Below are 14,438 nucleotides of genomic sequence, written 5' to 3'. Positions count from 1 at the left end.
TGCTTAAAAATCGATGACTTTGACTTATATCCCTGCAGGTTATACTTCTATATGCGTAATTTAAGAGAATCCAGAGTTCTGAGTCAGCAACCAATGACCTTAACAATAATCCGTAAGTTTTTAGACATAGAAGTTAAGCTTTTGGAAAGACTGTGGATCTTCTGCAAAACTACCACTAGATTCCTTCTAACATTATCTCTCATCTACTGTTTGTGGAAATTTACAAGAAGAAAAGCTGTTGAATAAACTGTTGCATGTATGCAACAGTTCACACAGCTCAGGAAGAAACAGAGAATACATCGCACTGACTGAGAGACCAGAGAGACAAACACTCCAGTTGGTTGTTGGTAATGTTCACATAATCGAATGTCACTATCTGCATGAACCAAGACAAAAAACAAAACGATAAAGCAAAAAGAATATTTGGAGACAAGTCCCAAGTGCTACTAGTGTCAACCATGGCAACTTGCTAGCAACCAAAGCAATTGTCACCAAGCAGTCAGGAAATTCTTCCAGAGGTCACCAACTGGTCTCAAAGCCTGCATAAATGAGGCCTCAGCAACTGATTTCATAGCAATTACCTCTGGCAACCACTTGCTAACTGTTGCTAAATAGTTTTCCCTATTGATGAGTGGTTGCCAACGAGTCTCTAGGCCTCACGAAGGCCTACGTGTGAACAAAAAAAGAACATAAAACAGGAACTGACAAATACAACACAGGTGAGGCTGTCCCAAGAAAACTACCAAGTGAAGAACCAATGAATAGAAAATAAAACAGGAAATAACCGAACAGACACTTCACATCATGACAAAAAGATTTTTCTCAAAGATCTCTACTCACGATTCTTTACTTGCCCGTATTACCCACATCTGGATTCCAGGTACTCTCTAATAATTTAACTACAACTTTCACCACTAGGGGCAACATTTTACTAGCAAGATGTCTATGGATGTTTGCTGCTGTTTAACATTCATTATCTCTTTTTAGCCCCACCCATTTGACTCGCTGCACCATCTTGTGGTTCAAATTGGTATTGCACTAATGTGCAGTACAGCCCTGCTTTGACTTCAGGGGTTATCTCTTCGATACAACAAACATATTTTGCATAGGTAGCTTTCGATTGCTTTAGTTAGTATCAGCAGGTTTTAAACTATTTTTAAACACAACAATGTACAAGAAAGTACCTTTAATCTGAGAAATCTCCCAGAGCCAAAAAACATTCCACTGAAAACAAACACCCTCCAGGCATTTAAAGGCTTTTCAAGTTTCCAAGTACAATAATCTGGAATGGGCGTTACCTACTGAAGCCTGTCAGACTGAAAAACAATTAAGTGTTGTCTAATCATGTTCCCCAAAGCTTGGAGAACATGACACTATAACTAAGGAGTTAAACTACATGGATTTAAATTAAACCCTCATATGCTGGCTTTATATCACAATAGTCACATTGAAACTCTAAAGTTTGAAATGACATCAGCCATCTTTACTTAAATACAAATTTAACTTAAAGTCTGCTTCATTTGTTCTCACTACTTATAGAAAACACACTTACATACACTTACAGCTCTGATGGGCAGCTCCTCTGAAATTCTTCTGCTTTGTTTTCAGCTTGTTGTGAGTACACTAATGGCATGATTCCCTCTGAATGTCTGTGCTTCTGAGTGTGTGTTTGCGTGTGTGTCTCTCTTTGCTTTTGTGTCTCCAAGCCAATCAGGGCTCACCTGAAGGCACCAATCAGATCGAGCACAGTCAGGTATGGAGGAGAGAAAGTCGTAAGGAGAGACAAAGAAGGTGCGTTTGGTGTCGACATCATGCGCCTTTTGTCTGACTGACACCAAGGATGGAGGACACACACACACAATACCAACAATAAAAGCAGCTAATACCCGCTAAAGTCACACACATAGTTTTATAATGCCTTCCGGATAAAGGACACGCATACACACAAACAGAGACTTTGGTCTTCTGCGGTAATAACCATCAGTTCAGCTCAATAAATCTTTATTACCCCACCGAGAGGCTGTTGCTTTGCAGCTGGAGACGATGGAGGAGCTGCAGGAGGAGGTGATGAATGCTTCTCCCAAAACAAGACAAACCCTAATCCTAGTGTTAGGCTGAGAAAGAATACACATTCAAACTTTTCTTTCCTTGGATCAACATTACGGGAAGTAACACAAAGAAAGAAACCTACACAAGTCATGGCAAAAGGTAAAGGTGAAAAGTACCAACCCCCCCCCCCCTCCCCCGAAAAACGTGTCCAAAATCTGCAGTTCCTCTAATGTCCACTTGAGGCTGACTCAAGGTAGGCTTCACCTGCTCTGATGAAAATCACTTTAGTAGGTTTTTCAGTAAAGTTTAAGGTGCTAGACCATTTTTTATGGGATTATCATTCAATCCCTTGTCTCTAAATATGGTCACTAATGGTTCCAGAAACCTGGCAGCAGCCAGAAGGCCGGTGTTGAGGATTCAAAACTGGTTGGCATCACAGTAATCCAAGTAACTGGACTGGATTTCTGGACTGTGTTTTAATGCAATTATATGAAAAATATTATAGCTTTGTGTCATATAACACCGTTAGCAGCTATGTGTCTGTTTTGCCAGCTTGCTAACTAAACTTCCCAGTAGTTAGATGATAACCACCATTTTGTGGTGATAATGTTGAGGCTTCAAAACAGAGACTCCCATAAGACAGAAAAGTTCTAAAATGATACAGCTCCTTCAGACTTTATTACATTATTAGACTAAAACTCCTGACACCTGCAGAACCAGCGAACTTTAACACTTCTCAGGCCTATAGCCAGAACAGCCAAGACTCAGGTGGGTCCATCTGACGTAAACGCACAGTCCCAGCCTTTTATCTATTTTTGATTTGTGTTTCTGGGCATGACTTTTTTGCATCTCTGGATGACATTTTTCTTCTGTTTGAGCTCAGATGTACTGATTTGTGTCCACATATAAAGGTTGAAGGGAGTGATGGTGGAGGGGTCATATCAGAGACCCAAGTTTGGCTCTGTTTGGTTGCTGCGGCTGCCTAGATAACCCTCTAATGTATTTAGTACCCTGTCATGTGTCAATCACCAGTCTCATCGGTAGCTCCTGTTGCATTAAAGTTAAGAAAAACCTTTTTGGGCCTGCTGATTTAGCATTCCCAGTGTGGGAAGGGTTGCCTATAGTTGCTTAAAGTCACTGAAGTCCATTGATTCGTAAGAATGACTTTGGTTTGGTTTGGAACAGATCATAGTCTGGGTAAAAGTAGAACAGTCAAAACTTGTTTTACACTTTCTTGCTTTCTGTGGACAAAATACAAGCTGCAAACATGAATATGCTTCGTGCCAAAGCAGAGCACTTTCAGAGCTGTGCTCGTGAAAAAAACGTGACAAATTGTGTCTGTGGTATCAAATGGATTGCTGGGCTGATCCATGACACTAAAAAGCATCTAAAAAAAACAAAACGCTGACTGCACATCAACATGCAAACCAGGGTCCAATGTTCAAACCTTCTAGTTTGCCTCCGTACAGCCCCATCACAATAGAGTAGAGCAGAACAGAATCGAATAAGGACTAGAAATGAAATGTTGAACCTGTGCAGTGTCCAACTTTTACAGTTTCAGATCCAAACAGGAAGAAAATCAGACCAAAACACACACACAGCCTTCCCTTGTCACCACGCCTTCCACAGTCCTGTGTGTGTGTCTTTACACCTGTCCCACAGAGTGTGTGTGTGTGTGTGTGTCTAAAGTCTAAAGTCCTGCATTGTGTTTGGCGTCTCACGCGTCTTCCAGTAAACAGAAGTTGCAGTAGCGACAGTGGCCTCGCTCACAGTCACACCCCAAACCCAAACACATACCTGGCAGTGCATCAACCTCAACACTGATGCTGGGTGGCACGACACGCCCTCTGCTGAGGTCTCCTGCTCCTTATTTTACGATTAAATGGGTGATTGTTGTTTGCTTCTTAGCAGTCTTATGTTTTAATACAGCCTAACCTCAAAACCGACTTAGCTTTAAAACGCTGGACAAAGTCTGAACATCAGCGCTAATCACACAATGAGTGCTGAAGTTGGCACCCGGGCATGTCAGAGGTCATAAATGGGTCTAATCAGCATGTGATCCTGGTCTGATGAACCTTTAACCGGATGTGAAGAAGTGTTTGATGCCTTCAGGAGATTGTAGAAGCTTCACCTACAGGACCCAGGAACAGGCTAGTTTAACCACTCCAGTACTGTCATAGCTTCAAATGCGTCACTCTGATACATATTTGAAACAAGACTCCTTAAGAAAACAAACTGCAATTTCAACAAGACTTCTGTTTTCCCACATCTGCTCAGTACACTGCTTCTCCTTTTCATTAAATGTTTATGTCATATCTTTATGATCTAAAAATCTAGAGCTCTAGAAGTAATCCAAAAACAAATTTCTATATATTTTCCCTACTTTACGGTCATACAGGTATCACAACAACGGGAGTACGCTGAGCCTCAGGTTCAGCTCAGATTTGGAGCCAGATGTGTTGCACCAGCCCAAACTGGATTCAGGCATAAAAAAAAAAGTACTGTCAGGTATTTAAAAAGAGAACCCAGTGACAGGATTGCCTGTGAGAGAAGGGAACCTTTTGCAACTGACTCTGTTGCATATTTCTGGAGGTGCAAAATACCCCAACCATATTTAAATGTGGTTGAATCGATTTATCTTCATTTGGCATGTCAAAAACATGAAATGATGACATTTGTTTCCCAAATAAGAACAAATAGAATAAACAGAATAAACCTTAGCGGTCAACATAATTATAACATGCAGTTTACTGCTAAATATGTCAATATTTAACGTCAAAGAAAACAAGCATGTCTTATTTTTGTGCTTGATATTTGAATGAGCTTGCAGACCCTCGTGTTGAGAAAATGGGGCAACTTTTATACATTGCCCATAAAAATAACCACACCTATGAGAGCTATTTAAGGTGTGCGCTCACGTGCTATTTTGCCCTTTTGTTTGGCCCTTGGTTTGGTAGTTAGGTGAGTCTTTCATCCTCATTTTGGTTTGAGTATAAGAATGTTGTAATTAAGCTTCCTGAAGTTTGCACTCTGGAGGTGTATGGAAGCAAAATGACAAAATGTGTCCTTGGCCAATAACTTATGAACCTCACTGTAAGTGTAATACAACATAATACAACATAATACAACATAATAAATAATCAGCACGACATGAATGACGGCTCCTAGAACACAGGCTGCACTTTGGGCTAAAATCCTATCCCCAAATCAAACTGTGTGCTGGGCACGCTGGACTCAGCTGTTACTCCCAAAACATCTATACCGGACATCCAGTAATATCATTAAAGTGAATTCTATTAATCGCTGACATGGTGACAGCCTTTAATAACACACAGTCAACTGAGTCAAATCCCCAGCCAGTCTGTGCTTGTCTGAACTGTTATTATCATAGATAATAATTAATTATTTAGGGTAAAAGTCTAGACGTGGGCAACAGATTGCGCTCACTCCAACCTTGTACAACACTGTTGGTCACTCATTCCAGATTTTCTTTAATTTAATAAACTACTGCACTGAAAACTCACAGCTGAAACCAAGTGCTGGAATAAAACCAACATTTACAGCAAGTAAAGCTACACTCCAAACACACTCACCCACCGCCTGCTGGGATTATCAGGTTTCAGGCTGTTGCTAGAAAGAGAAATATCCACCCTGCGTGCTTGCAGAAAGCTCTGAGTCGGTCTCAGAAACAGACGTTTGTGGTCCGTTTGCCTCAGTTTTGTTGGTTTGAGCTTTAACAACTGGCGTGTGTACCTGCGGACGGTGAGATGCAGAGTCTTGTACGATCCTTTTATCAGAGCGACGGCCTCCTGACGGTACCCGGTCAGCTCAATGTCGTTGATGATGACAATCTCATCGCCCACCCGCAGAGGCTGCTCCAAACTGTCCGCCTTGCCGCCCTCCTCGACCTGTACAAACAAACACACAACATCAGCTAATGCAGTCCAAACATGCGGCTGCAAAGTGTGAGTTCCTAGCACCCGAGTTTGTGGGGCAGGGGCTCGTTACGCAAGGCTGCTCCTGGTACTGACCTCCAAATGAAAGGTCTGAGAGCTGAAAGGAGCCAAGGTTTAAGAGGTTTGTAAGATCCAAGACCTTGAACTTCGACTGGTGTCTGTGCTGAGTTAGGCTGAACATACAAAATGATGAAACATGTTGGGCTACACTTCCTCTGGCAGCTGCTATCAGGCCGTCTATTGTTCTGGCAGGACTCGCTCCCGTGTGTGTGTGTGTGTGTGTGTGTGTGTGTGTGTGTGTGTGTGTGTGTGTGTGTGTGTGTGTGTGTGTGTGTGTGTGTGTGTGTGTGTGTGTTATGGACAGGGTCACTGCAGGGAAGAGCAGGAGGTCTTGGGTGTTTGTGATCCTTACATCCTGTATGTCTCTCAATTCTTCATAGGTTTCCTTCCTCTAGACGTCAGAGTTCTCATAGTTTTGTCATTTCTAATCAGTTTTTATTCCTATTTCATTTGTTTTGCTTTTATTTCCTTAAGACGGAAATATTCTAAAATGATCCTAAACTAGTCTAAAATAATAAAGTACTTATATTTAGAAGGGAATCAGCACTAATGACACAAAAACAGATTAGATGAGTGTTAACAGGAAATGCTGTTGTTGAGGTTCTTTTTGTAAGTGAAGTTTGGTTGAGTCTCTGAATGAAGCATCAGTGTTTTAATCCTCTCAGTCTGAGTGCTGCATACTGGAAACTGCATACGTGTTTGGAAAGCCTGACAGGGGTAGCAGTAAGCAGGGGAAGAACTTGGCATTTTACCAGCTGCATACAATACATTTTTCATGTCATAGCACACTGAAGTAAACCTTCACTTTAATTACAGCACAAATCAAAATCAGAGCAAACCCAAATGTGACTCGAATGTCTCTGATCACTCCCACACGCTCCTTCTCTAACACACACACATACACACACACTGTAAATATCAGTGTGACCCTGCTACTTTATCATTGCTGACAGTGATGACCCTTAGCAGCCTGTCACTGTGTGTGCATCAGTATCACAGCACACGACTGCCTGTTTATCAGTGTGTGTGTGTGTTTCCTCTTAAAGTCACATCATCTTGTTCAGCACAAGATAAACTCAATCAAATCCTGAGCTGCTCATCAACATATTTCTGGACAAGCGTCATCTGGTCAAAGTGCACTGATTGATTAGAAGTAGTGCACAGTTACAGAGGACGAGCGTTCTGGTACTGAAAGCTTCTGAAAGTTTCCCTTTGTTATCCTATAGGTACACGGTGCATGTGGTGATCAGGAAGAGAACTGGGTTTGCCTAAATGTAATCTTAAAACCCCTGCTTGTCATCTGAAGACCATTTTGATTTTTATTAGCTGCATTTCTAAACTTTAGGTGATACACGGAACAGGAAACAGGCACCGGTCCACTTGCTCCCGAGGCTAAAACCAGCAGTGTAACTAGTGAGTTCCCAGATGGGAAAGATGCATTATTGATAAGATAAGATGCCTTATTGTCCTGTTGATTCCTGTTTTAGATCGTAATAAGTAAGCATTAGAGATGTCACAGCAACATTTACTATAACATTTGGATATCAGGCATGAAGTGAGCAGCAGTAGACATTTTTTAGAGCCTAAACTCAGCAGAGTTGTTTTGGAAAACATATCTCATCAGTTTGGTCCTGTTGAGGCTGCTAAGCTTTGCACTTGGAAAGGTCAGATTAACCACGATGGGTAAAAAACACACGAGAATGACTCTGTTTGTTTTGCACATATTTTCCTGTGATCGACAAAAGTGTCTTGCTCTGTTCTGAAACAATAAACCCCACCCACCTGGGACTCTTTAAGTTTTAAAACCACTGCCAAAAATGTCTTGCAGGGAGTGTCTGAAGCTCTTCTGAATTACAACACGTGTTACTTCTCAACAAAAACATGATGCGTCTTCACCCACATGCTGCAACTGCAGCATCGGGAAAATACAAAGTTTTGATGAACATGTACCATCTGCGCTAGGCGACTTGAATCACCGACTCTGAGGAGATAAACATTAGTGCGCGGTTGCAGGTGTTTATCTAAACTAGTGCTGATTAACACAAAGGAGTAGTATCTAATGAGCGTTACTGATGTGAGGGAAAAGAAACATCCTCTCAGAGCTGTGAAGGAAAACTGTGTTAAAGCATTCCCGAGCTCTGCAGAACGATGCACATGCCTGCACTGTTTGCCTTTTTCAGGAATAAATATACCCAAATAAGGCCCACAGAATCACTCAGTAACTCCACGAGTGTGTGTGTGTGTCAGTGACTGTGGTATTCCAGCTGAAATTCATTATCCTGCAGACCGAGATATCTAAACAGAGTGGCTCAGCCCGCTCATACCGTGACTGAAACAACATACCTCCTCTAATCAATAAAGACTGTGTGATTTGGGAAAATATCCTCTGAGAGCGATGGGGGGCCTCGGCCAAGGAAAAGCACTCTCTCTCTAAACTAGAGCTGGACTCAGGTTCACTGCCTCTCTAGCTTGTGAAAACCTGAAGTTTCCATACTTTTGACCTCTCATTAGAGGTTAAAGATTAGGCATGTGCTCTTTATTTATTAATCTGAGGGATATTTAGAGGTGATTATAGCCAGTGTTTAAAAAAAAAAGAACACAAATAAAACATCCTGAAGATATAATATGCTGACTTTTAGTTCCAGGATTAAAGGATACAGGAGTGTAATATATAAACTGCACGCTGAATCATTGTTGTACTCAATCAGTCCTATGATGGTGGTGTCATCTGCAATGGAGTAATTTAAGCGTTATGGCGAAATGTCATTGTGAATATATTGAAAGATGATAGATCCATAATGAAAAAGAAATGTAATCTTGTCACCTACTAAAAAAACGTTTGTGGCTTAAATAAATGCAACAGAGGAGAATCTGAACTCTCGCCCCAACTGTTCGTATACAGACCATCTTTTGAGAAGCTGGTCTGTATTGATTCGTTCAAGTGGTTTCTAATTGACATCAGCTTGTTTGACCAGAATGTGTCATTCAGTCAGTGCCACCATGCAGCATGATTTACACCCAAAGTGTGATTAATAATGAGACTTTAGCTGGAAGATGAAGCAAGGCAATCAAAGAAAAAAAAAGAGAAAAAAAAAAATATATAAACGGGTAAGCCAGTTCACTGTAATTGCATGAAGCTGGTGTACTCCCAAGAGACATATTTAAAAAGAATTATGAGGATATCCTGATGCTTTAACTCTAAAACACTGGATCCTACATTTACCACAGTGGGATACTACAACATCTATTCATCAAGGACTTCTCACCTCTTTATTCACATTTCCAGCTTTTAACACTGTGGTTCTGAAATAAATCGAATAGCCATCATTATGACATATTCGAGGTTATGTTCTCATGCTTCAAAACCGATACTGAACCTGTTTAAAAGAACCAGTGGACTAGTGTGACACTTAATACACACCATTAACTGGTGTGTATTTTGCTTGGCCACAACCAGCATAACCCTTTAGATTATAGATTATAATATATAAATCTTCAGCCCTGAGCTGGGTCTAAATGAGTCCACTGGTCTTTGCTTTTCTGGAAAATCTCAATATCATGTCATCTAGGTTGTTTTGTTCAACAGCTGCGAGACTGGTGAAAACACTGTGAGTGTAAAGGAGGCTTATCAGCAGATTAGAATTGACGGTAAAAACACATCTTTGCATCACCAGATTAATACATGCATATTCCTGTGATTCACTGGGTGGTTTTTAAAAGTTATATGGCTTAAAAACTGGGACATATGAAACACATCCGACCAGCAATCATCAAAACAGGCTGTAAATAAAAGAATCAGTGAAAACATGGCACTTTCAAATGATCTCAAACCAAAACGCTGAACATAACCTGCATTTGACCAAGTTATGTGTTCAGCCTGTTACCATGGTGAATTAGCCAGGTAAAAAAAAAAGAGCAACTTTCATGACACAGAAAACTCTGACTATTACCTTGACACAGATTGCCAAAAATGTAATATCCTTTTGGAGTACAGGCCTCAGATTTTGCTTAAGGTTAGCAACCAAAGTGCAGTTAGCCAGTTTATCAAATTATCCAGGCAGGTTTGTGACCTTAATGGCAAGTTTGGTTGAATTGCCCGACTTATTCTTTCAAAACAGTATTTTGTGTAAGCTAGGTAGCTTGTTAGCTACCTTTAGCTCAAACAAAGCTAGCTTTGATCCTAAAAGTGCACTTAAAATGTTTGAGTCTTTTATAAAAAACAAAGTTTTAAATTAAATCATAATAATAAATTTTCAATAAATAGCATTTTAAAAGATGCACAACGCAAAACTAAATAAAGCCCTGGATCTTTTTCAGGTTGAGTAAACATTTCAGTCCCAGCAAAGACTTTGTTCACCTTTACACTGATGGTGTAACTCTGGCACACACACAGGTCATGAGACCTTCAGATTAAAACTCATTAAGTTTTAATCTGAAGGTTTAACTTTCCTAGAGCCATCGCTGTGACCTCTGACCCCAGTTCAGCACAGCGTTGATACAAAACAAGCAAAGTGTGCCAGGTGTCTTTTACGGTTGGTTGGCAGCAAAAAGAAGAGAATGAGTGAGACACACAAACAAAAAAGGAGACAGGACATAAAGAGAGACGCAAAAAAACTGAAGCGCGACATCATGCTGGTGTTGGGGTCAAACATGGAGAACTGTGCTAACGCCAGCCAAAGTACAGCACAAAATAAAAGCATGATTGTATTCAAAAGCAACCAGGAAAACACATTATTCACATTCTTGTCCTATTTTACAGTGTTTGGCCTCCATCCCAGAATAACCTTCACAGAAAGACACACACACACACGCACGCACGTACCAGCCTGGCGATTTGCATTTTAATAAAATGAGGCCAGGATGGTGGCTGTAAGGATGGAAGTGGTCATCTACTAATGATGATATCAAAGGTTTTGGGCTTTTTTCTTGGCTTTAAAAAGAAGAAGAATTAAAAATCCATCACAGATTTCACTGACTCTTTGGCCAAAGTGTTGCTCAAACCTACAGCTTTCATTGGGCCATATTTGATGGTGTTGACTCAGGCTGACTCAACTTACCCAGAGGTCCATCTTATATGAGCTAGAGGTCAAGTATGTTGTGATGTCTGGCTCACACAATACTAACCAGTGCCATAACTAAGCCATGACTGCCAAAAGTAGCCAAACTTGGGCCCATATTTCTCTGCCGTCTGGGATGATTCTGGGCAATGAAGCGGCTGGTAAAGAGTAACACTTTCATTACTGACATAGTTATAGGGGTTACTGATTATTGGCGCATCGAGTGATTTATTTATTTTGAATTTGTTTAAGGCAAAAAGCCTCAAAGACAGTGAAGCTTGAAAGCAAAGACTACATGTGAATGGATATAGTCACCAGTAAAGTCTTGATTTTGAAGCCTCAAGCCAAGTGTTTTCTTTCCTTTTCTGTTTTTTGCTCAGGTTTTCCCCAACACAGGTTGCACAAGTTTATTTTGAAATCCTTCTCATCTCATGTTTCATATACTCTCGCTGGTCAGGTTTCTGCTCTAGCAGCCGATGATGTCACTTTGCAGTTTCTAGTCTCGGTTCTGGGGGTCGGACAGACTTTAACTCCACTTCACAGACTGCAGCTGGGAGCAGGCAGCGGTTATTGTTCTGCAGCAGAGTTAAAAGCCCATCCAAGAGATGAGGAAGCTACTGAAGAGGCAGCTGATTATTGCTCCTGAATATATCGTTTTATCTGTTTGTTTATTTTATAAAAGCAAAACGCACATACGCGTGTCTGTACAAACATAATCATTCTCAGTCCATGAGAAAAACTGCCCACATGGCCTTCTTGATGTTTTGAAACCAGACACAATGAGTGAGATGTGGATCACACCATTTTATGAGCCTGTTACAGATGTATGTGTTTATTTTGTCCTGCCTCATCCTCCTTTCTGCCTTTAATGGGACCATAATTTATCAAATGAACATCATAATCTATTTAATAAAACTTAAAACGAGCAAATGAAACCATAAAATCATCAGTAAAGTGTGTATTCAGATCATAAATCATTCGAGAATTAGGCTCAATTACCCACAGACTTCTATACAAACCGACTTCAAACCAGAGTTGTCGCCCCCTGTTGGTCATTAGAAAAAGAAAATGCAGAATTAAAGCTCTTCCACATTGGCTTCATCTTCCAAACCTCTGTGGTGTCTTTTAAAGCCTGCCCCGTGCTAGGATGTAAAAATCAGAAGATCTCGGCCTCACCTCCATAGACATTGTCCTTCTGTTTCATGCAGCACATTAAATTAGAGGCAAGTGCTACTAAAAGGCCTGACTGCCCCTTTGAACTGCAATCTGTGTTGATCAGGTGTTCGCAACAACAACAACTTTAATAACTTTTCTGCATATATTTAAAATACATTTAAACTTCTGCCACTGATATGCTGTAGTTACAGATTAGATTTGTGCTGTGTGTTTTATTATTAATGTATTTTATGTATTTCTGTTTTATATTACTGTGAAGCACTTTGTGGTTTTTATCCTGTGAAAGGTGCTATATAAATAAATTGATTTGATTTACAGTTTAGAAATAATAGTATTCACTGATTCATGCAAAATCAATCGATATGATTGGAACAATTATTCACTCTTTCCCTGTTTCCGGCTTCCCGTCATGCGCAGAACAGGTCACAAACACAGCAGGCCTCACACGTCCTGTCTCCTACCTTGGAGATGATGAGCGGCTCTCCGTGCTCCAGGCCACCCTGCAGGGTGAAGCCCCACGGCGCTCCTCCATGCAGCCGGGCCTCCACCAACACCCAGCCGCCTCCTTCTCCTCCACCGCCCGCCGCCTGCTGGAGCCCCGCCCGGCCACCGCTCTCCATGCCTGGCCAGGGGGAGCGCACACTCCCGGCTCCTATGTCCTCAGCCTGAGGAGGATAAAGTGGAGGTGGAGGGGGGACCGGTGTGAAGAAAACGAGCTGTCCTTCACGAGTGCATTGCCGTCATTCATTTATAACTCCTCGTTAAGAGCGAAGAGAGCAGGAGGTGTCCGTGCACAGAGTCGCGTTTCCTGCAAAGTGCATTCCTGGAGCGCGCAGAGCGGCGGTTCCTCCGCCGGAGAAACTCCTAAAAAACACCCCGTAGGAGTCTGAAAGGAGTCCTAAAAGTTTACGGAGAGGAGAAGGCCATCAAATTTCCACATGAACGAGAGGCAGCCCGAATCAGATCTGCTCAAACACAAATCCAAACCTACTCTCCCTCTCTCTCTCCCTCTCTCTCTCTCTTTCTGTGTCTCGTCCAAAAATCAGTTTAGCATCACAATAGGATTTACTGCGACTCACTGAGCGAGGAGAAAGGAAAGAGACAGGGGGAGGGGGGAGAGAGGGAGGGACAGGAGAGGTAGAAGAGGAAACAGAAACTCTGAGAGAAAGGAGAGAGTTTTAAAAAAGGTGTGAATTAAAAAAGGACACTGGGATAAAAAGCTGAGTGTTTCCTGTGTGTGTGTGTGTGTGTGTGTGTGTGTGTGTGTGTGTGTGTGTGTGTGTGTGTGTGTGTGTGTGTTGATGAGCAACAATCCAATCCTTCGCAACTGAATCTGAATCCTTTCTATTCACACTGGAGCCAGATTACTGGATTTAAACTGGATTAAACTTCCTGGTGGATCAAATCGTTTACACGCTGAACAGTAAACTGACAAAAAGCCAGAATATAAGCTTAGTTTATTTATCCCCCAAAAGTTGGGGGATTCCTTTCTTAAAACACATTAAAAACATACCATACGGCTTAAAATACAAACAAAAATTAAGATAATCTATATTTTCTCCCCAAGTCTGTAAACTTCTTTGTTACAGCAGTTAAAAAAATTAAACACAACAGTGTAAGAGTAAGACAGAACAAATGTCCCAGCGAGGTATAAAACCAACATGGACTGAATGGACTTCTTATATAGTGCTTTTATACTTAAATGCTCAAATCTCACATTCACACATTCACACCAGCACTTTTGCTTAAGTGCTCTCTATCTAGCATTCACACTCCCATGGATGCTTTGGGTTCAATATCTCGCCAAAGGATACTTTGGCATGCAGACTGGAACAGCCAGGGATCAAACCACAAACCCTCTGATGACCTACTCTACCTCCTGAGCTACAAACACCCCTAAAATAAATACAATAAGGAAGGGGGGGACTTTAACAGAAACTTCACAAACTTGCAAAGTCATATATACTTCATTGGTATCACGATCACGGTTTTGTGTTTTGTGGATGATGTGGTGTTTTTTTTTGGCTTCATTGAGTGGTATCCTCCAAGTCTGAGGTCATGGTTCTGAGCCAGCAAAGGGTGGTGTTCCCACTCTGAGTGGGGCAGAAGTTGCTGTCCCAAGTGGAGGAGCGTCTTTGTG

The 14,438-nt window shown here is 41.4% G+C and overlaps 1 protein-coding gene across 5 annotated transcripts in view; it reads right to left on the bottom strand.

The window, feature by feature from the left end:
- Window positions 1-13,293, bottom strand: part of shroom3 (shroom family member 3) — a 76,830-nt gene extending 63,537 nt beyond the window's left edge. Inside the window, exons 1-2 of one of the 5 annotated variants that reach the window (XM_085278907.1) lie at window positions 12,760-13,293; window positions 5,803-5,957 (exon numbers count right to left, since the gene is read on the bottom strand). In XM_085278907.1, coding sequence (XP_085135033.1) covers window positions 5,803-5,957; window positions 12,760-12,918 — 314 coding nt within the window. In that variant the 5' untranslated portion in view covers window positions 12,919-13,293. Of the gene's footprint in view, window positions 1-1,552; window positions 1,653-5,642; window positions 5,754-5,802; window positions 5,958-12,759 lie in introns of those variants that run through there. The other 4 variants (XM_085278910.1, XM_085278908.1, XM_085278912.1 and 1 more) reach the window with 4 other exon arrangements.
- Between the last annotated feature and the right edge of the window lie 1,145 nt (window positions 13,294-14,438).

Source organism: Mchenga conophoros, linkage group LG7 (genome assembly GCF_057382185.1).
Source record: "Mchenga conophoros isolate Kocher_MC1m ecotype Shallow Benthic linkage group LG7, M_conophoros_male_GT1.1, whole genome shotgun sequence".
Lineage (NCBI taxonomy): Eukaryota > Metazoa > Chordata > Actinopteri > Cichliformes > Cichlidae > Mchenga > Mchenga conophoros.
This window is presented reverse-complemented; position numbering and strand designations above follow the sequence as displayed.